Source organism: Anastrepha ludens, chromosome 3, assembly GCF_028408465.1.
Source record: "Anastrepha ludens isolate Willacy chromosome 3, idAnaLude1.1, whole genome shotgun sequence".
Lineage (NCBI taxonomy): Eukaryota > Metazoa > Arthropoda > Insecta > Diptera > Tephritidae > Anastrepha > Anastrepha ludens.
The window spans coordinates 102821633-102843336 of NC_071499.1; the positions used below are offsets into that span (position 1 = coordinate 102821633).

General features: G+C 35.6%; 1 protein-coding gene across 1 annotated transcript in view; it reads left to right on the top strand.

The window, feature by feature from the left end:
* LOC128858632 (MAP kinase-activating death domain protein) overlaps positions 1 to 21704 on the top strand; it is a 129768-nt gene that overhangs the window by 80482 nt on the left and 27582 nt on the right. The window contains exons 16-21 of the mRNA XM_054095055.1: positions 2229 to 2345; positions 2685 to 2942; positions 3765 to 4004; positions 4077 to 4349; positions 4421 to 4588; positions 15313 to 15321. Of these exons, the coding sequence (XP_053951030.1) occupies positions 2229 to 2345; positions 2685 to 2942; positions 3765 to 4004; positions 4077 to 4349; positions 4421 to 4588; positions 15313 to 15321 (1065 nt within the window). The remainder of the gene's footprint in view (positions 1 to 2228; positions 2346 to 2684; positions 2943 to 3764; positions 4005 to 4076; positions 4350 to 4420; positions 4589 to 15312; positions 15322 to 21704) is intronic.

Genomic DNA, 21704 nt, shown 5'->3' on the forward strand with positions numbered 1-21704 from the left:
TTATTCGCACCAAGTAAAAATTTTAAAAATATTACGAAAACAGTGGTTAATTCGTTTCAGAAAATATTCAAGACTGCTTTTGTTCCTTACTTGTGGTATACTCCGGAATTCGTGTGCGACTATTGCTGTAGAATTTTATGCAAGTTTACTGATGGAAGGTCAACAATAAAGTATTCTGTACCAACAATTTGGCTACCACGTACGGAGCAGTGTAGTGAACTGTGCTACTTTTGCGTAACTTTTACTCAAACTAAAGAGTACCAATACTTTCGCCGCAACAAAATTCGCTACGCTAATGTAGAATCGGTTATTCAAGCGGTTCTGTACTCACTAGAAGAACGTATAGCGGCTTCAATGCAGATTTTTGGTGATGTTCCCGAATTAAGGGATGGAGAACCAACAGTAGCACCAACAATGCTATCAACATTTCTTGCATCGAATGCGAGATGCGGGGAACCAGAAGTATCGGAATTTGTACCAACACCCAGTGAACTTGGGACTGCAGTGCCGCATTTAGTAACGCAAGCCGACTTAATGACCTTGTACGAGAAGGAAATTTGTCAAAGAGAACAGCCGAACTCTTTGCATCACGCTTTAAGCAGTGGAATATAGTGGCGGCTGATTTAAAATAAAATAAAAAAAATCGGGGTTTTATATCTCTATTGTAATGCGGAGTGAAATATCTTTCTTTTGATACCCACATTGGCATATCTCATGCAATTTTTTTTTTAATTTCGAACAGGTGGCAAGCCTGTGAAACATTGTCAGTGGCAACACCTTGGTGAAAAGTCTAGAAATGTGATACACTATCTGTGTGCCCAATTTCATTCAAATCCGTTAAGCTAATCCTGAGATCGTATGGCTATACAGATATGAATACAAGAATTGCTTGTTTAAAGTTATAAAATACAAAAAAAAATTGTGACGTGTACATGAAAATCGCCGATACACGTGTATTTTTATTTTTTATCCCCTTTCCGAAAAAGTATATTTGGTTCATAGGACAGAATGTGTGTAACGCGGTGTATGGATTGAGCAAATTTATTAAAACCTTGTACATTATTAAACACACTTTTAACTATATTCTGTAATTTTTTCATGCGGAAATACTTAAAAATAAGACGGTTTGAAAAAAATAACATTTTGCAGTGATCACTGTATCTCGGTCGGAAATTATCCGAAACCAAAACCAATTCAAATTTAATCAAAGTATCATTGAACCTTCCCTCCAACGTTGTCCGCTTATTTTTTCCTTAGTTTAAAAATTTTTGGCGGCGGTCTAAAGTAAAAACTTCTATTTTCAACGAAAATGTCCGCCATTTTGTGGGCGGGAAACCCCCTTCATGTCAAAAAAAAAAATATAAACTAAACGTTGGGGGAGGCATTTTATATGAAGAAAATGTATGCCAAGTTTCAAATGAATCGGTCAAGTAGTTTTTAAATAGCAGTGATCACCGACTTTCAAAAAGTAGTTTTGAGAAAAACGCGTTTAAAAGTTTGAGAGTCAGAAGCGCTGCCTTCACGAACGCTCGCACCTGAGCTAAGACGGAGAATAATTGGACAATAACTCCAAAATTTTTGCTCAGATCGGCTTAAAATTTTGGGAATATATTCTTGAAATGTTAAACAATAAGATAAGACTAAAAAAAATTGAGTTTTTGAAAGTGCAAAGCTTTACCCCCCTGAAATATCTAGGGCGTCAGCGTTGAACGCTGACTTATAGGTCTATTTCATCAAGAATTTAACCATCAAATATAACCTTAAAGTCTTTGTAGTGGTAGTAACAAGACGCCCTGTGCATTAATAGTGCGCTGTTGCAGTTGCAAAAGCAATTTAACACATTTTATGAGAAAATCACTATTTCACTTTTGTGTGTACAAGCACTCGCTCGCGAACTCAAGGGCTGGGTGTGCCTGCTGCAAACCAAAGTATAGCTCCTGCATCCTTAATTATACATAAAGACGTAGAGAAATAAATCTTCCAGCCTATCTCTTGCATACTCTGCCTACCATATAACTCGTATAACCCCACCACTAAATAATTTAACCTCTATGTATTACATACTTGAGTTTCCTTGCGCCGATTAGTTAATTTCTCGGCTTGTCATTTGTTTGTAGTTGTTCAATCATATGCATATGTACATACATACGTGCCACGTTTTGTTGTTGCTTGTTGTGATAGAGGATCAATGATTGAATTGCATCTTGATTTGTGGTATCCATTCCCAGGGTGCCGGCTCCACAGGTGCTCTGTCTGTTGTTAGTGATCTCCTACCTGCTGGTAGTTTGAATGTTCGTATGCCCGCTAGTTGTCGATCAACGGTATCCGATACCGAATACGAAAATGTAAGTATGATTTCAAGTGTAATGTAAGTTATAATATTTAAATGTCTCATTATTTCAATTACTTCTCCATTCTTTTAAGTTATTTGGATTTGATTATGCAAGAAAACTAATAACTTCGAATGAAAGCTCTAGCGTACCCTACTCTTAGAAACTATTATAATTTGTGTGAAATGAAATAAATCTTGCATTTGAAGAACACGAAATTTTTAAACTATCTGCTTTGCCTTGTCCTTAGTATTTTTTAATATAAATATCGAAACTTACTCTTCATTTTATTACCATATATGCATTTATGTACTCAATATTTACTCACTATCTGTATGCATGCATGCCTTCTAGACTACAACATCAAAGGATTCCAAACGAAGCTCTGGAAATATTTGGTCGGGTAAATCAACACTCAGCGCCGGTTTCCGCTATACAGGAGGACACTTGATCAACACCTCTTCCTCGCCATCGCCAGATAGTCCAAGAGTGTATCTCTTCGAAGGCATGATTGGGCGAGATCGTTCAAGTTTGTGGAATCAAATGCAATTCTGGGAAGATGCATTTTTGGACGCAGTGAGCCAAGAACGAGATATGATCGGCATGGATCAGGTGAGGGAGACTTAAAATTTGGATAAGACTTTTGAAAACACTTAATTTAAAATATTACCGTTTTGAGTCAAAACAATGAATAGTATTCGAATGGATGTCAGCGGCTGGAAAGTCTTTTAGAATGTCGGTATACGTTGTTTTGAGATCACATTTTATTGTGCAAAACACGCCAACTTCCTTCTGTGCGATATTCTGCCCAAATATGAGCAATGGAATAAATCAATCGCTTCAAAACGCCAGGAGTTGGCTGTCAGTCAACTTGGGTGCCAGTGAACTTGTGGGGAAAACTCTGTTCGGTGGCCCAAATAATCGCTTAAAATGCGAAAAAGAATCTGCGGAGATCATGTTTTTCGGTTCGGTTTACAATTTGCCCTTCCACATATGGCCTCATAATGCTTCTGTTTGAAATAAGCAATCGCTATTTTGGAAACAACCATCGTAGTTGAATAGGTTTTTGCGTAACTACGATTCGGTAGAGACCGGTTTTGAAATCCACTGTGAGCATGAAACACCAAGCCATAGAACATGTTTTTGTAATAACCGAAGTCCCGCGATAGGTAATGGCAAACCTCCGAATGCATTCCTGCCATGAAAAAGCTCCTCATAAATTGTCCGCATCAACTATATTTGCATTCATATACAAATATCTCAAGAAATTGGTTCCTCAAATAAAATGCTTGGATGAAAGTTATAAATTTAAAGCCGAAATGTGTTTCGTGGGAATTCAGTTGAAGAACCTGCCTTTCCGCCGCATTACCAATTAGAGTTAGACTTACTTTGACAGCATTCCATCAGTCACTAAAATGGTTTCTTCTGCCCCAGGGTCCCATAGAGATGATGGAACGCTACAAATCACTTAGCGATGAGGAACGTAAACGTTTGGAACACGACGAGGATCGACTACTCTCAACAATGTTGTACAATCTCACTGCTATACTGGTAATGCTGGGCGTGAACAAAGAGGAGATACGCCGAAAAATTCGACGCCTTCTGGGTAAAAGTCACATTGGTTTGGTTTATTCCACCGAAGTGCACAACGTTGTAGATCAAATAAATAATCTCGTGAGTTGCCCAGCTTACTTGTTGTGTACGTTTTGATGTCTTACATAATTTATTTCCTTTCTATTTTCACAGAATGGCAACGACATCGACCTGAAACCGCTCGGTTCGAGACTTCTGCATCGTCAGAGTTTCACCATACATCCGGGGTCAGATGCCAGCGGTCCACTTCTATTCATGGAGGTGCGTGACGATGGACTTGTGGTACGCTCTGTTGATGGCACAATCGTTGAGCGTTGGTTCTATGAGCGTCTAGTTAACATGACGTATTCGCCCAAAACTAAAGTGCTCTGTCTCTGGCGCCGTAATGGAGGGCAAATACAGCTCAACCGTTTCTATACTCGCAAGGTAGTTTACTATTGATTAGCTTTACCCTAATTTTTTTTATTTTTTATGGATTTTTTTTAAATCAAAAACAGTGTAGAGAACTTTACAACTGTATCAAGGAGGCTATGGAACGTAGCGGCACTCCGAAAAATGTGCCAGAGTTGGGCGGCGAGTTCCCAGTGCAGGATATGAATACTGGCGAGGGTGGCCTTTTGCAGGTGTGCTTAGAGGGGGTTGGTTTGTTGTTTTCCAACAGCAAGGTAAGTGAATTGATTTTCAATAGATATTTATGGTGCATACCATGTATTATTTGTTCCTTAAATATATAGTATAAAGAATGCAAATATGCATCAACGGTGTAAAAAGGATTTTAGGTATTTGTGGGAAGATGTTAAAAATCATTAACATTTTAAGTATAACCCGAAAATCTTTAACGCCTGTTTTCAATATTATTTTACTTAATTGTTATGGTTTCTGTGAGATTATAAAATTGTAAAGCTACGTCAACGAACTTCTTTTTGTTTTTTTCCGTTCTTCAACTTCAATATCTTCTTTGTTTTGTGTTCACCAAAGATAAAGATTATTTATTTTAAAAAGTTCATACATTGTAAAGTTTTTCATACGAAGTTCTTATTTATGTATAAAAGCAAGGACCTTCTCAATTTTCATTACAATTTTTATTAGAAATCAATTAAAATTGAAAAGAAAAAACAGAGTTTAAGAGATGTTGAAACGTGCATTGCGATGCTGAGGCTTTAATAGCACTTTCGACCGATTTAGCGCCAACCATTGGAATCAGATTTAATTATTTTGTAGTGTTTGGGTTAATTTGTAACTCCATATATACTTTAATTTTGCACAATTTTTATTTGTAGATTTATCTATATATTACTACATCTGCTGCAACGGCTGATAAGTGGGCAACAAATTTTATTTCTAAATCTTAAATAATGCGACTAAATAAATAAGCGAATAATATTAGAACTTAAAAATATGTACTAAAAGGAGAGCTCCCTGTTATAAACTATGCTAGATTGACCGACAGAAGTGTCCTTTGTTAATTTTGTTTACAAAAAATGGTTCATATAATTTTTTCCTATTTTTCTAATTTTAGTAGTTTACTAACTCCACCTTCCCCACAAAAAGCGTACGTTTAAACGCGTGGGGGATGGATTTACTGGTGTAGATCTATTAGATGCGCATTTCCTAATATAAAAATATTCCGTTAATAATTGAGAGATATGAAAAATAGTTTATTCAAATCAAAAATGTAAAAGTAACTCCCCTTCAAAAATATATATATTTTTGCCAAATCTGTTGCCTTATATTGTAACATTTCGGTAAAAACTTAAATGCTGTTTTGCAAGCGCGCTTCCGCTTTATGAGCACAAATTGTAATGAGCCGCATGAGACAATGTTTACCTCCTTGACTAATTTGTGGTTCAAATCAAATAATTGTTGCGACGCTAAATATCCGTCTTGTGCCGAGCTCCTCCTCCTATTTCTGGTGTGCGTCTTGATGTTGTTCCACAAATGGAAACTCTATATACAACCATAGAAATCATCTGAATGTAACCAACGCAACAAGTAGGCAAGATTGGAACGAGGGGAAAATCTGCACCGAAGCTGGCGCCTCTGTCTTCATTAACAGCTCCAAGATGAAATCGGGTGTCAGAGCAGCGGTTTTCTCTAATAAGCCAATTTATCTATTTCCTTAAAATTGCCGAATACTGCTAGTGCGATCAAGTCTTTGTGATCAGGCATGCAAAATGCTTAGGGAACGAGGGAGCAAGGGAGATATTAACATTTTCTTCAATAGTCAAGCCGCGTTCAAGGCTCTGACGACGTCATAGTGCAGATCCCTGCTAGTCAAAGCCTGTGAGGAGACGATTAAATATCTGATCTGGGTTCCAGGACATAGAAACCTAGAGGATATTGAAATGACTGATGAGCTAACCAGGAAGGGGACTGGATTGGTCCTACCCGGTCATCGGCGCCCCCTGACTGTTGTTAAAGGGGAAAAAACTGATTTCTCAGGAAAGCGTAGAAAAGATGGGGCTCCATTTTGCATGTGCTATTTCGAAAACCTTTTAGCCCTAGTGCAATGGAAGGAGGATCCAGAAAGTGGTGGGCACTCTATGCCTTTCAATTTCCATACTCGTAGCTCTATTTATCGGTCATTGGGTGATCGTCACATACGCGGAAAAGCTAGGTTTACCATTAGATAACGGCCTCTCGGAGGTCTCATAGTGGTATCAAAACGGCGTTTAAGTGCTACTAGGGGAGTGCCAGAGTGGTACTTCAACCATTTCACTTACCTACTCTTGCTGGCCACTTTGATGAGTACTCTTAAGATGCTCGCAGTCGCTGCAGGACGTCAAAATATAACTTTTCACTTTTCTCAATCAGCCGTTTTCCATCCACGGGTCCTTGTAAATTTTAAACAGCGCGCCAATTTTTCACTCTTTGTCAACGATTAGAATAAATCTGACAAAATATCAGAATTTGGTATTTTATGGTACTCCGCATACATACAAAACTATCCTTCGGTCGATTCAGCGAAAGAGATTTGAAGTTAGAATATTCCTTTCGCATGAAAGGTAACAGTCATTACCTCAGGCGGAGTTGAACCGAAATTGAAATAAAGCCTATTTATTCCCCTAAACTGCCGGTCATTACTCTGTAAATAATTTATATTCGATGTATCGAGTACAGTTACCCAAGGAAGGGTTTTGACATCACTAATCTATCAAAGTTCAGAAATATTGCTTAAGAAAAAACGCATTTTTTTTAAGGTTTTCTTTCAATCTTTGGTTTTATTTGACTGATATAAATAATTTGTAAGCCAATAGTAGAAAATAAAATAATTCCGTTTAAAAATAACACAAAAATAAAAAGAAAAACAATATGCACTACAAACACGGTTATCAAGAAAGTCTTTTTACATTTGCAGTTAATAGCTTTAAGTTCTTCTTATTCTTAATTGGAGCGATAACCGCTTACACGATTTTGGCCGTGTTTAGCAAAGCGTGCCAGTCGTTTCTTTCGGGTGCTAACTAGCGCAACTTGGACACACCAATAGAAAGCAGGTCCTTCTCCACCTGATCTTTTGATGTGAAGGCCTTTCTCTTCCTCTGCTACCACCAGCTGGTACCGCATCGCATACTTTTATATATCCATTCGGACGATATGACCCAGCAAGGAAGCCGCTGGATCTTTATTCGCTTCACTATGTCTATGCCGTCGTAAGGCTCATACAGCTCATTGTTCCATCGCCTGCGATACTCGCCATCACTAACGTGCAAAAGTCCAAAAATCTTCCGCAGAATCTTTCCCTCAAATTCTCCACGGACGCCTCATCGGATGTTGTCATCATCCAAGTTTCTGCGCCATGCGATAGGAAGGGTATGAGGCACTGAGCTGTAAGTTATATTTAAATAAAAATAAAATGGGAAGCAGTACTTTGTATGACTACACCGAGCATCTATGATGTAGTGTGCTTCTCATAACATGAATAAATTTTCGAATATTATACGAGTATAGTCCTGGAGCATGCTGTACCATTCCTCAAAAATAACGTTTTTGAGGTCTACTCGCTCTTTGGAGTGTTGCGTTTTTGCAACTTTTTCTTTAAATATGTCCACAAATTTTCCATCCGCAATAAAAATAAGTCGCATTCTGACTATATGAGCTTTATGTTTTGGATCGTGGTCCTGGTAGAATTTAAACTGAGTTTTCTTGTCAACAATGAAGTTAAATTTGTTTACACTATTTGTAATTTTTTTCTTTGTGGCGGTGAGGTAAGGTTAAAAATGTCTTCGCACGTACAGCGATCGTTGCCTCCTGCATCGAACGGTGTGCCATTAAATCAGTCCCTTCTCTTCCTCTTCTGGATCCTTCCTCTGAACTGCGGTAGGATCGATAGGAACGCATCGAAGACAGAGAAGGTCCAAGTAGGTATTCTGATAAAGGCTGTATAGTTCTCTCCGTTCTCTCGCCAGATGATCTACAGATATATATTTGTCAAATGGCATTGCAGAATATCCAAATATTGTCATGCGTACATCTAATTTTCTATAAACACCAAATCACCCATTCTCATGCTGGACAAACATTTGCACAATTTATTATATTAAAAATAGTTTGTCGGGTTAAATAAAACATTTCTGATAACTGTTGCGCATTTTTTCCGATTGTATAATTGTAATAGAGCAACTGAGTCACCTCAAACGATGCCCGTTTTCCAGGCATTTTTGTGTTCGATTCGATATTTTGATCAACAAATCACTCTTACGATCACTTTATGACTGACTGATGTTTAAGGCATGTGCAGCAACTTAGTGAGATACAGGGTTTGATTGAAAAGTAATGAGCCTTCCCGCGCGGAACGTCTGCCAAGCGATCAGCCGAATCGGCTGGTGGGCGAAAATAATCGTTGGACCTTCTCCTTCCACTAGAAACCGGTCCCAGTTCGCTGGCAACAGCGGTGCAGTCAACATCGCTCCGCGCGTGAAAGCTGTTTTAAAAGTGTGTTAAGATTTTGTAGTGGCGAAAATGCAGCGATCGTTGGAGCAACGTTACTCGATAAAATTTTGCGTAAAGCTAAACAAAACGAGTATCGAAACCATTGGGCTATTCAAGGAGGCTTACGGGGACCAATCTCTGTCCAGGGCCCAAGTAAAACGGTGGCACAAGTCGTTCAAGGAAGGCCGGGAGGACGTCGAAGACGAACAGCGATCTGGAAGGCCTTCGACGACGCAAACAGACGAAGATGTGAAACGGGTTCGTGAATTTTTGAACATTGACCGTCGTGCTAGTCTACGTGAGATCAGTGAAGAGTTAAATTTAATTTATTACAATGTGCGGGAAATCGTGACCGGAAATCTTGAAATGCGGCCCGACCTCGTCAACAATTGGATCCTTCATCACGACAATGCGCTGGCGCACACCGCCTTCCTCTGCACCTATGCATTGGCGTAGATGGGTGTTCCGGTGCTTCTCCACCCTCCCTACAGCCCAGACCTGTCCTCTCCGGACTTCTTCTTGTTCCCGAGCCTGAAAAGAAAGCTGAAGGGGAGACTCAACTCCATCGAGGCGATCCAAAAAACAGTGACAGCCGAATTGAACACGATTCCGGCGGATGAGTTTAAAAAATGTTTCCTGCAGTGGAAGGACCACTACCAGCGGTGTATTGACGCGCAAGGATCCTATTTTGAAGAATATTAGTTGTATAAGCCAAAAGGTTTGATAAAACTGCTTAAAAAAATAAGGCTCATTACTTTTCAATCAAACGCTGTAACGATATGTCGAATCACCTTAGTAACCGATGTCGATAAAAGGTATGTAGATATGTCATTGACAGCTGAGAGAAGCATTTGTTTTGTTTTTGTTAAGTTAAAACTTTTGTCAGCAATATCCTTCAGAGATGAAAAGTATACCGATCCCAGGCAGTTGTAACGCGTTCTGCTTAGAGCAGGATAAATTACACACTTAAATTACACGCCTCTTTCTGGACCAGCTCTATTTTATATGTTTTCCTTTAACTCCTTGTGGAGTATAACTGTGTGATGTGCAGTGAGAAAATGGTCCGTCAGTACTTCAACCAATATTTTACATTTCTTCCTTGGGAGAGATTATTTTGGCAATGAGTGGAACTGTGGGATGTCAAGGCTTCGCTATGCAAGTTAATGAAACAATTTTGAAAAGCTTTCCAAATTCAATAAGAGGCGATGGTTTTAGTTAAAGACAAATTCAAATGACTTGAATATTTTAGTATGTCAAAACATTTTCTTGACAAACTGCATAAATACTATACGAGGTGTGTTCAAAAAATATTGCAAATTTTGAATTTTCGCAGGTTACGTATATTCGAATTTCGATTTTTTTGTGGCGATATGTTGGTACTTTTATCTCTCACTCATGCCGACGAGTTTGGCCATTTTGAATGTTTAGTTAATTCTTGACAGCTGATTTGCTTGCACGTGTTTCGGCTCGTCTTCGATTTTTATCTATTGAAAAAGATGAATCAAAGAACCTGTATCAAATTGTGTGTGAAAAACGAAATTTAGTGCGCGGATGCATTCCGAATGTTGACTGTGTCATACGGAGAAGCTACTTTGGACCAAAGCAACGTTAATCGGTGGTAAAAATGTTCTCAGAAGGCCGAGAAGATGTGAACGACAAAAAGCGTGCCGATCACTTCAACAACAGGCGAAAAAATTGATGAAGGGAAGAAAATGGTATTGGCCAATCGTCGAACCACCGTTAGAGAAGTTGCTGAGTCCTAGACATATCTATTGGCTCATGCCATTCGATTTTTTCAATGATTTGCGCATGAGACGGGTCGCCGCAAAATTCGTACCAAAACCGCTCAATTTCGACTAAAAGCAGCATCGCATGAAAATTGCTAATGAGATGTTGGACTGTGTCCGCGACGACCCAAATTTGCTCCTGAGGGTTATAATTGGTGACGAATCGTGGATTTATGGTTATGACGTGGAAACCAAAGCTCAATCATCTCAATGGAAGCTGCCGCACGAACCAAGACCGAAAAAAGCGCACCAAGTTCGGTCGAATGTAAAAGTTTTGCTTTCCGTTTTCTTCGATTACAGGGGCGTTGTGCATCATGAGTTCTTGCCACAGGGTAAAACGGTCAATAAGGAATATTACCTACTAGTTATGCGCAATTTGCGAGAAGCAATCCGCCAGAAACGCCCGGATTTGTGGAAGAACAATAATTGTTTTTCGCCATTTAATAATTTGAATGACAGAATTTCAATCAGAAACAGATCAGTTTGGCAAACAAACCAGTAAATCGCCAGACCAAAGGCAAATCAGCTATTCTTGCTCTCATCTTATATGAATCCGCTCGGGTTATAAGAAATTAATTTAAGAATTATCAATTTCTGCGAAGGCTATTTTGAATTCTCTGTCTTAATTCCTTTTCCTCCCTGATGGGACATAGGGCCGCTACAAAACGCTTCCAATGGTAGCGATCCTTCGCGATGACTTTGACTTCTTTGAAAGATTTCCCTGCAACCTTAAGTTCTTTCTCGAGAGTTCTCTTCCAAGTGCATTTAGGGCTTCCATTTTTTCTACTGCCTTGCGGGTGCCAATCGAGTGCTTACCTGCATATTTCTATAGGATCATTTCGAAGAGTTTGGCCAATCCACCCCCACTTCCTCTGCTTTATTTCAACTGCTTACAATTCGCCCAAAGTTCTCTGTTGATGATTGTTCTGGGCCACCAAATCCGCAATAAACGTCTTAAACACTTGTTGACAAAAACTTGCAGCTTATTTGCAAGCAAACCTGTCATAAGCCAAGTCTGAATTACAATCAAAGTAAAAAAATGTGCATATTCTTTAGCAACACAATGTACCCTATGGGTGTAAGTGAGATCTGTTTGCAGATCAGGCAGCACTACCTAACCTATCCTAGTATCAAGAATTTAACCGTCCGTTGTGTAAAAGTTGTATATTCTTTCGTTGTTTAAAATGGCCTGGCCAGGCCACCTATGAGAACACGTGCTTTATTTATAGGCTGGTACGAAAATTATGTCTGTAATCAATTTAAGTGTAATACCGATTAATAAAAAAACAGATTGATTAGTGTTAAAAGAAATTTATTTATCAAGGTTCATCCTTCTTACTGTTTTTTGAAAATTATTCCAAAAATTCAATTTATAAATAAATAAATAAAAATATAAAATTTTAAAAGTTGCTTATGAAGTTGACGTAGTTACTGCAGCTAGACATATGCTGCAAGTGTAGGTTTTGGTTTCTAAACCGTGAGTTAAGCACATTGCATCTTTGCAAATGTGGCAAGTAAATCGGGTTTTTCTTTTAAACTTATCCAGTTTGGTACATAGCTTGCACAATGGCCGGTGCTGGGAGCTTACGGGCTTTGATGCAGTTTTTTGTGCTGGGGCCGTCGAAGTTGATGGTGGATCCTGTGAGAGATACATTATTTAAATTAATTATATGTTTCAGTACGAATTTGGATGTTTGTATAAATACTTACATAAAATACATTGAACTTTTGCATTGCTATTTTAATTCCTGGTCTACCATATACCCTGGGATTTGCTGCACGTGTTTCCATAAGGGGGATTGTCAGTTGTTCAGCCAATTCTAATATAAAATCCCTTCGTTGGTCTGACTTCTTGCTTGGTCGCAAATGCTTGTATACATATAATATAAGAAGCCAAGCCAGTAATATCAAGCCTATTAAAAAAATGGCCAATGGCCACCGGTTTGTTGCGCGTTTGCAACTGTAGCCAGAAAGCATTTTGTCCATTGTATCAACCCCAGACTTATTTTCATTGTAGTCTAAGACAGCTGCAGGTTTATATTTGTTTAAAGTTTGTGTGGCTTGCGTGTAATGTTGTGTCGACAATACTAGCACATATTTGTCTACTTTGGCAACGTATGATAACATAGATATATTTTCATCCAGGAAAGCAAACAAAGTCTGATATACCTATAGGTCGAAAGTTTTTATACGGCCTTGTCTTTTTGTTCAGCGGAAAGGATAGAGGAACAAATTTTCTATTTGGGCGCACTGTGCCTACGACAGCGAATACCTTCTGCATAAGAGACTTGGCCAACTCGAGTGATGTGAAAAAGTTATCGCAATACACCGTTCGGCTGGAATTACGATACATCTCTACCAAATCCAGTACCACTCTTTCACCTTGGTTAATTTCTCGTTCTTCATTTGGTCGTTTTCCTGTGTAAATCTGTCCCTTGAGAGGGTAGTTTGTTGAAGAATCGCAGACCTACCAAATTTTTATGAGTGAGAGAGAACCGTATTCACTCTTTCTTGTACTCTAATTAGTCAGAAGACCAAGTACGGTGCATGACTATACAAAAATTGCAGTGGTGGCCTGTGCAGGCCATTTACCCTAACATATGAAGTTTTTGTGTAAAATGTATTTTTTTTCATAATCATTTCGCTGGAAACGGTTATAAAATTTTAAAATATTTTCGCCGTTTTTTGAAAACTTAACGAAACAAAAAGATATACCCCTCTAAAATTCGGAATGGCCTGAGTAGGCCACATCACACAACGGACGGTTAAAATAGCTTACGTATCTGCGCATAATTCTTTCTTCTTTTTATCTAAGTTCACGGATTTGTGTATTGTTCATTCTTACACAATAAATTGAAACATTTTAGAGTAGCCTCTTGTCATTTTAAGGATATTTCATTTTTTTCTAAACGTTTCACTTTAATGATTGCTTTAGTAAACGCATTAAACGCAAACCCCAATCTCAGCATTTATAATTTTTTTCCTTTTTTGTTTTTAAATTATGTTTTTTAACATTTTCAAATTTATGAGTGTTCATTCTCAGCATTTGATAAAATATTTTTTTTAAATAATTTGTGTCTGATTTTTTTAATATTTTCAAATTTACGATTATATTACATGCAAGGCAAAAACAAAAAAAAAAGCATATACGGCTTGTGAATGTACTGAATGCCAAATACTAATTCATATTTATTAATTAAAATTTACTAACAGCTGCTACATTACCATATTTGCTATTTAATACTATCACCATTCATAACTATTATTATTATTTTTTTTTTGTTATTTCACGTTCTTTTAATATCAATAATATATAGATATTGATGAACACAAAGAAAAAGTATGTTCGGTTAGAGAAAAAAGAGTAACAATCAGCGTTTCTGCAAATTAAGTTCCTAGGGCTTTTCAATGCAATAATAAATATTTTATAAAATTATCCAGTATTATATGTAAACGTGTAAAAGTACATATTTTCGCTCCATCTATTGTGCCACTCTTTCTCTCTATCTCTCTCTCTTTCTCTATTTGAAATTTTGAATAACACTTTCTTTTTATTGTTATTATTCCATTCACTCAGTACAATGAATATCTAATTTGAATTTCTTTTTTAACTTTTCGAATATGTAATTAAATTTATAAATCTCTATTTAACTGATTTTGTCTACTTAATTTGTTCTTGTAATTCTTCAGTTCATAATTAGATTAATTTACATAAATTTAAGAATGTCTCGTGATGAGTGGATAGTCGAAACATTATGTCATTTTAGTTTTTACGATGACATTAAATTAATATTGTAGTACTCATTTAAAATCTTGTTTCCATGTAAATATAAAAAAGAAAATAAACTAAAATATTTTATTTCAATCACTTTTTTGTACTTATTAAATGTTATTTTCATAAAAACTCAAATTATATATGGATTTTAGCCTTTTGAAAAATCGGTAACTTTGTTGAAATAAATAATGACAGCCAAAATACAGAATGGCATAAATATACTTACTTGCGTAAATACTTAGTTCAAAACGTTGAAAATTTGCTGCAAATAAGAAATTCTCTAAATTGGTATCTTTTGAGATGGTCCTTGTGTACATTCGCTATGTTAAGTCAACTTCTGATCTAATCAATTTTATTATGAGGGATCTAATCTCTTATTTTTCTAATTTTTTAATTTGATTTATTCACTACTTATTTGGTAAATGATGAGCTTTATTAGGCAAGTCAGGTTCAGTTTTCACTCATTATAATTCCCATATGTGTATTTCAATTTTGTTTCATGGTTTTTAAATATTCCGTTAAACGCGCTTTTCTAAACATTTCTTTAGTTTTCGCTAGTGATGAATTTAAATATTAGCACTGCATATTTTTGATTGCAAATCATTGATTTTTTAGATAATTATACTAGTTCTGTTTGTCAGCCATATAAAAAAAAAAAAACGAAAATTAGCAAAAAAATTCTAAGCAATCTAATCGTTTAATTAAATTTTTTATTGTTTATAACTATTACTATCGTTTTTGAAATGTCATGCGGATCGCTGCCGCTCTTCTTTTTGGATTAACTCGATTCTACTCGTTACTTCGTACTCGAATTCGTTCGATTGGTGAATTATCCGAATCATTCAATGCTCAAAACCAAAACAATCAAACAATCAAACAAATCTTGCAATTCTAAAAGGATTTCGAGGTACTAAAAGTGTTATTATTTCATTTTTCTTAAAAACCAAAATACAAGTGAAGATAAATTTAAATAAAAAAAAAATAGACTACAAAACTAAAAACAAGCCACATTTACTCGTACAAAAATTAAATACATTTTTTTTTTTTATTTTTCTTTCGAATAAACAAAGTAGTCGTGAATATATATTTCAAATTTATTTTCATTTTGTTTTGTTTTTGTTTTTTGGTTATTTCGGTAAAGCCTAACATTCTACAAGTAAATTTAATGCCACCCGAAAACAGAATTGAAACTCAAAACGAAACCTATCTTCAAAACACTCATTCACAGACACGCTTATTAAGTATTTGTACCTCACTACAATTTTCAAAAATTAGTATTGTGTGGATTTTTAAGTTGTTTTCCCACATACATATAAACAATTAGAAAACTTTTAGAGCATCGAATAAGAGCTAGCTACATTCGATTCTATACTAAATACTAATAAAACTATTGCTATGCCTTTTCTATTTATAATTTGTACTCCTTTTTTATTTAGTACCGTTTTTGCAAGGTCAATTTCTTCTTCATTGGCACCTTAGCATACAAAAGTTATAAAATGTAAAAAATATACATACCAGTTTTAGTTAACTATTTGTTGAAAAGCTGTTTAAATGTGCAAATGTTTTCTGACAATAAATGCACTCTATTAAATTTTTTAAGTTGCCGCTCAAAATTGTGTTATTTTATTCGCCCTCCGATATCTGTACAACTGTATTTGTTGTAACTAACTTTCACAAAAAAATAACCGAAATGATAACCAAAATTCTACAAACGTATTTTTGCTTTCTTCTCACAATTCGCCACTTGAAAATTATGCTTCTGCATGCTCTTGAATAATATTTCCCATGACTTCGCATTTGAGCAATTTGTGTTTTCGTGCTTTAGATAAATTAGCTAGTCATTCCTTCTGGCAACATTTCCTATCAATTGAATCATATTTCGGGTTTGCGCTTTTGCGCTACAAGGAGTTCGCACATGGCGACAAAGCCGCTTAGCTTTCAATAAATATAAGAAAAACTTTTTGATTTTCACTCAATCGCGGCGTGTGTCGAAATGCGAAATATTAATTTTTTTTTAATTTTTTTGCATTGCTTGACCGGTGACCAAAGAAGTCTAGTATCCCTTTTTAGTTGAAACTTATCCCATAGAATTAAAAATTATAAATGACTTAATTTTGAGAACAAATTTATTTAGTCAATTTTTCTGGGGGTAGCCTAATACGAGTTTATCGTGCTTATAAAAATTCGAAATCTACATGTGAATAATTTAGGTACTAATTTTAATAGGAAATTTTGTGGTATTCAAGTTTTTGGCTGGTGTCACGTATTACACCGGTACAACGCTCGATCTCGAACCGGATAAGGCGCTGATATCCATGCCCATAGCCACTTGTAAATTACTTATAGACAGGGAACCCATCAAAAAGGTAAATACAAGCTGGCAAAACCTCACAACATGCGAACTAAGCAGACAGACATGGCCGAACTGGAACAGCGGTCGATCGAAGATCTTGCTAAGATTCAACAGAGAATCTATAAGAAAAATGATAGGTGTATTAACTGGTCATTGTTTAATAGGCAGCCACGCTAGAAGGTTAGGACTCCCGTACTTCGATTTCTGTAGAAGCTGTCTTAATACAGAAGAAGAGGAAACAGTCAGACACCTTTTATGTGAGTGTGAAAGCCTAGCTATGAGAAGGCTGCGCACTCTTGATACAGCATTTCTAACCGATGTAGCGGATATAGCCCCTCTAAAACTAACGAAGCTCTGCTCGTTTATTAAAGCAACCGGATGGTTTGAAAAGGAACTCGTAGAGTAAGGATAAGCTCCAGTGGTATCACAATGGACCTGCGGAAGGTCTAAGTGTGTCTTATGACAACCACCCTATCTACCTACCTACGTATTAAATTGGCAGTTGTCATAAGGAAAGCATTCACTAGTAGAATCGAAATTTGATGAACAATTTCGGTAGGTTGGCGAATAAAATTCAGCTAATACTTAAATTGACTTAATAGTTCACGCAATCAGAAGAGCAGCAAACAAGTAAAGTGACGTTACTACTTCAGGTAGGTTCGCTTACCTTTTTTAGGATTCGGCATTTATTTACACTTCTGTGTTAACTAGATCCCTTTTCTCTCCTCCGCTACATCAACAGCACTGGATGGCTGTAGACGGTTTTCTCTCCTCCCTAAATCCTTTCACAGGTAGTGGTCCACATTATGGTATCAAAACGGCACGTAAGTGCTACTTGTAGTGTACCTGGGGTATTCTTGCCATCCTACCTACCTACCTACCTGTGTTAACTTTTAGTGGTTTTACTACAAAATTAATTTAAATGAAGTGCGTTGTAATTAATTGCATAATTAGAAACTAGAATGAATCTCTACTTTTTTTACTGATGTTTTATTCTGTTTTTTCCCAAAAAAATCTTCAGTTACATTAAAAGTTAAATCAATTATTTATTGAGAGAAGCAATTAACGTAAAAAGCACATCTGATATACAGGGTTGTCTACGTAGTATTTTTTCTCTTCTTCCCTGCTGGAAATCATAACAGAAAGTTAGTATCACAACCCTTACGGTTGAACAGAGTTGGAAAATATTGCAAACTTATTTCCAATATCGATGCTGAATAGCACAAGCATCATCATTTCTGACTAAGAGCATTTTCAACTGCCTCACCTCGAGCCCGCAGGTGATTTTCGAGAAGCTAATGCATCCTCCCAGCGTGACCGTTTGGTGCGGATTTTCAAGCAGTGGCATCATTGGTCCAATTTTCTTAGTTATAGCTGCTCGAAACGCAATTTCGCTAGCTCACCAGCGCCAAACTCGGTAAACTTGTTAACAACCGTCACGGTGTTGTTTATTGGCCACCGCGGAGCCGTAATTTGAGGTCGTAAGACTTTATTTGGACCGATGTTATGCGCACAATCTGGCTGTATTAAAAGTATTGGAATCTTGGTATAATAATTGAAATGTTTATTAAGAAAGTAAACCTTACGTTTAGTTGATTTGTATTGAACTATTTAAGGAGTTAAGGATATGAAAATGCGTAAACAATTAAGGGGGGAGCCTGGTTTATGAGGTCTAAAAAATTGCATCTGTTTGCGATTTTTTTTTTAAGGAAAAAATTAATTTAGCACTGCAAAGTTTTTTCTATCTTTTAATGAACATTTAAAAAGTATAAAAAATTTGTGTACTGGTTAAAATAAGTTGAAAAAAATGTTTAACTAGAAATTAGTAGAGCGCTGCAACGCTAGAGTTTCCAACTAGCGTACAAGATACAGCTCTTAATTATTATCTAAAGCAAAAAACTCAAATGGATTTCTAATTATCGTGATTTTTTATTCGAGATGAACTATGAAAACTGAGAGAAATTCCAAAATTTCAACTTTTTGGAGGCTTTAAAGAAAAAAATGCCTTTCTATAAAAAAAAAATTCACTTCAACTTGGTATAAAAATCTTGAAAAAATTTTTTTTATATATTTTGTTAGTTCAAATAGAATAGAATTTAATACTGAAGGGAACAAGCTATGATTAATTTCAAAAGATTCATTAGTTTTTTTCATTCATGCACGCCAATTCAAAGAAATCATAAAAATGAAAAGTCGAGAAAAGAGCATAAATTTTGTACTATAGCTGTCCGGTCACAGCGTAACTACCTAACGCTCGCCTACCTTGAGCTTTGTATCTACGGAAATATTGAGAATTAGGCTCTGTAACTTTGTGTGAATATTCTGAAATATATTAGGAATCGCTTAAAACGAAACCTTATAAACCATTCTCTCCCCTTAAGGTTGAGTTCTATTCTATATCTGCATAGTATCCTTAGTTCTTGCCTTTTTTTTGCAATTGAATTTGAAGCATTAAAATGAAGTAACGAAGCATTAACTTGCCGACCTCAAGTCCTTCTTTTCATTCTACTTGATTTGACAGCTTATAAACGTCGATCACCTTGGCAACTAAAAGGTGTGGGTGTGATTTGTATTTGATGTTAATGCACATTAATCGTAGTTTTCGGTATTCAAACTTTTAAATAGGCAATTTGGTTGATATTTCTTTTGACAAATTGCCCTTTCTTATTTTATTGCATTACAATTAGAAACAAAATTATTTTTATGCTTTAAGTATTTTCATATTTTTAGCACACTAAAAAAAAGAGGTAATTTCGAACACAATATTTCAATGCAAAATTACAACTTCATGGCCAAATTAAAAACACACAGACATACAGTCAACAATTACAGAATTTAAGAAATACATTCAATGAGGTGTGTAAGTGACAGCGTCCCTACAACAATCTCAGTGACCTATAACTGTGTAATGACAAATTCATACTCATCTTAAAACTGAATCAAAAAACGAAATTTTTAGAATTAGTGGTTTTTACTTTTTATAGAATATTGTAGAAGCAATTTAAAATTTTGCGGAATATAAGTAAAAAAAAATGTTATCAACAAAATTCGTGTTATTATTTTTGTTTATGCTTGTGTATTTAGTTTGTATAGAGAGTTTTAAGCAAGTAGATCGTAGTTGACATTAAGAAATTGATTTGAAACGTTTGACAAGTTATTTGCAAAACTCACTTTGTTCTTTATTTTTTACATGTTTCAGTTCTACCGAAAAGTATTCTTATCAAATTAACTAGAAAATAGTTTGCATTACTGAAAATGGTCGCTCTATCAAATTTTCCAATTTTTCTTTCTCTGAAACTATCTCTTAATTTTCAATTTATAAATCTGTAAGTTATTCTTTAATTGACATTTGAATTATAACCCATTTTACACAATATGAATTAAATATTTATTTATGAGTTGTTTAACAAATATTTAACAAGGTATGAATTGGAATACTCAAAAAGGACCTCCTGCATGCCGAGTTAATTAGTATATTTACAAGTGAAAATTTATACATATAGAGAACAAATTTTAACAGCAAGTTCATGGTAATGGCGTTACATACTACTTTACAATATTGAGCTTCTAAAGATCCCCTCCATATAATCACTTAAGCTTAACTCCCGCTTCCACATCCAGCTTTCCATCACTAATACGTTTCAGTTGAAATAAATGTTAAATACGTTTATGGACTAACACTTTCACTGCGTTGTAGGTTTGCTCTAACACCTACCCTTACATCGCTTTCAACGCCCTGTGATATGCTATGCTTCTCTACGGCTGTCTGTTTTTCTCACCTAAACGCAGTTAAGCAACTTATTGTTCACAAAAAAATTTTATAAAATAAAATGATAATAAATTTAATAACAATAATAGTAAATAAATTACTATTAGTGCCAATTATTTTTATAATTCCAAAAGAAAAATTAAAATAAAATAAATAATAGTATTAAATTAAAATTTTATTTTTGCTGTTAGCGTTAGCCACCACAATACAATAAAACATAGCTTAGCCAATATGTAACTACATAAGTATTAGCCATTGTACGTATTTTTTAGTTAAGACCATCTCACAAGTGCTAATTAGAATTCAATTAAACCTGTACTGTGATTAAAAAAGCAAAAACAACAATGAAACCTAACAAAAATTACATACATTCGTTTTGAGTTTTCTTAACTTTCACTTGTGTTCCGTTTACTAACTTATTATTTTTCCTTAATGAAATTAAACTCATAAAATTTATAAAGTAACTGGATTTATCATTCGATAATTTTGCATAGCAATTTTAAGTCTTTTCATTATGTCAATGATTTTTCCCTTTAATTTCATCTGGTTAATTTTTTATTTATTTTCTCTGTTTTCAGTATACAACAAATTTTTTACCTAATCACTTAACAAGAAACATACATAAATATTTATAATCGCTTTGCTCATGCATTATATATTCACCTGCACGCCTACTGCCATGCCTCATGTCCGCGCTTAATACCAAGGGCTGTGGTATTGCGAGTCTCTATGACCAAATTATCGTTTGTTCACAAATTTATTGGTTTATTGGTAATCGCCTCTTGCTCTGCTTTTCAGTTGCTAACATACGTATGTAAGCTTTTGCTTTTGCTTTTGCTTTTACTTTTGCTTTTGCTTTGCTTTTGCTTCCACTTTCCCTTGTGCTTTTGATTTTACTTTTGCTTTGCTTTTGCTTCCACTTTCCCTTGTGCTTTTGATTTTGATTTAGCTTTCGCTTCAACCTTTGACATTTTGTGTATGTATGTATATGTACATGTATTCTTATATAACCGTATTTTAGTGTAGCCTCTGTGCTACTAGCTGTGCTTTTGCCAATGAATTTGCGGCGAGTTGAAATGTAGATAAGTAAACTGTGTACGAAGTCTCGCTTTTTTGTACTTATGAGCGACAATGGGTCTAACTCATTGGAAATACAAGAAGCGGTTGT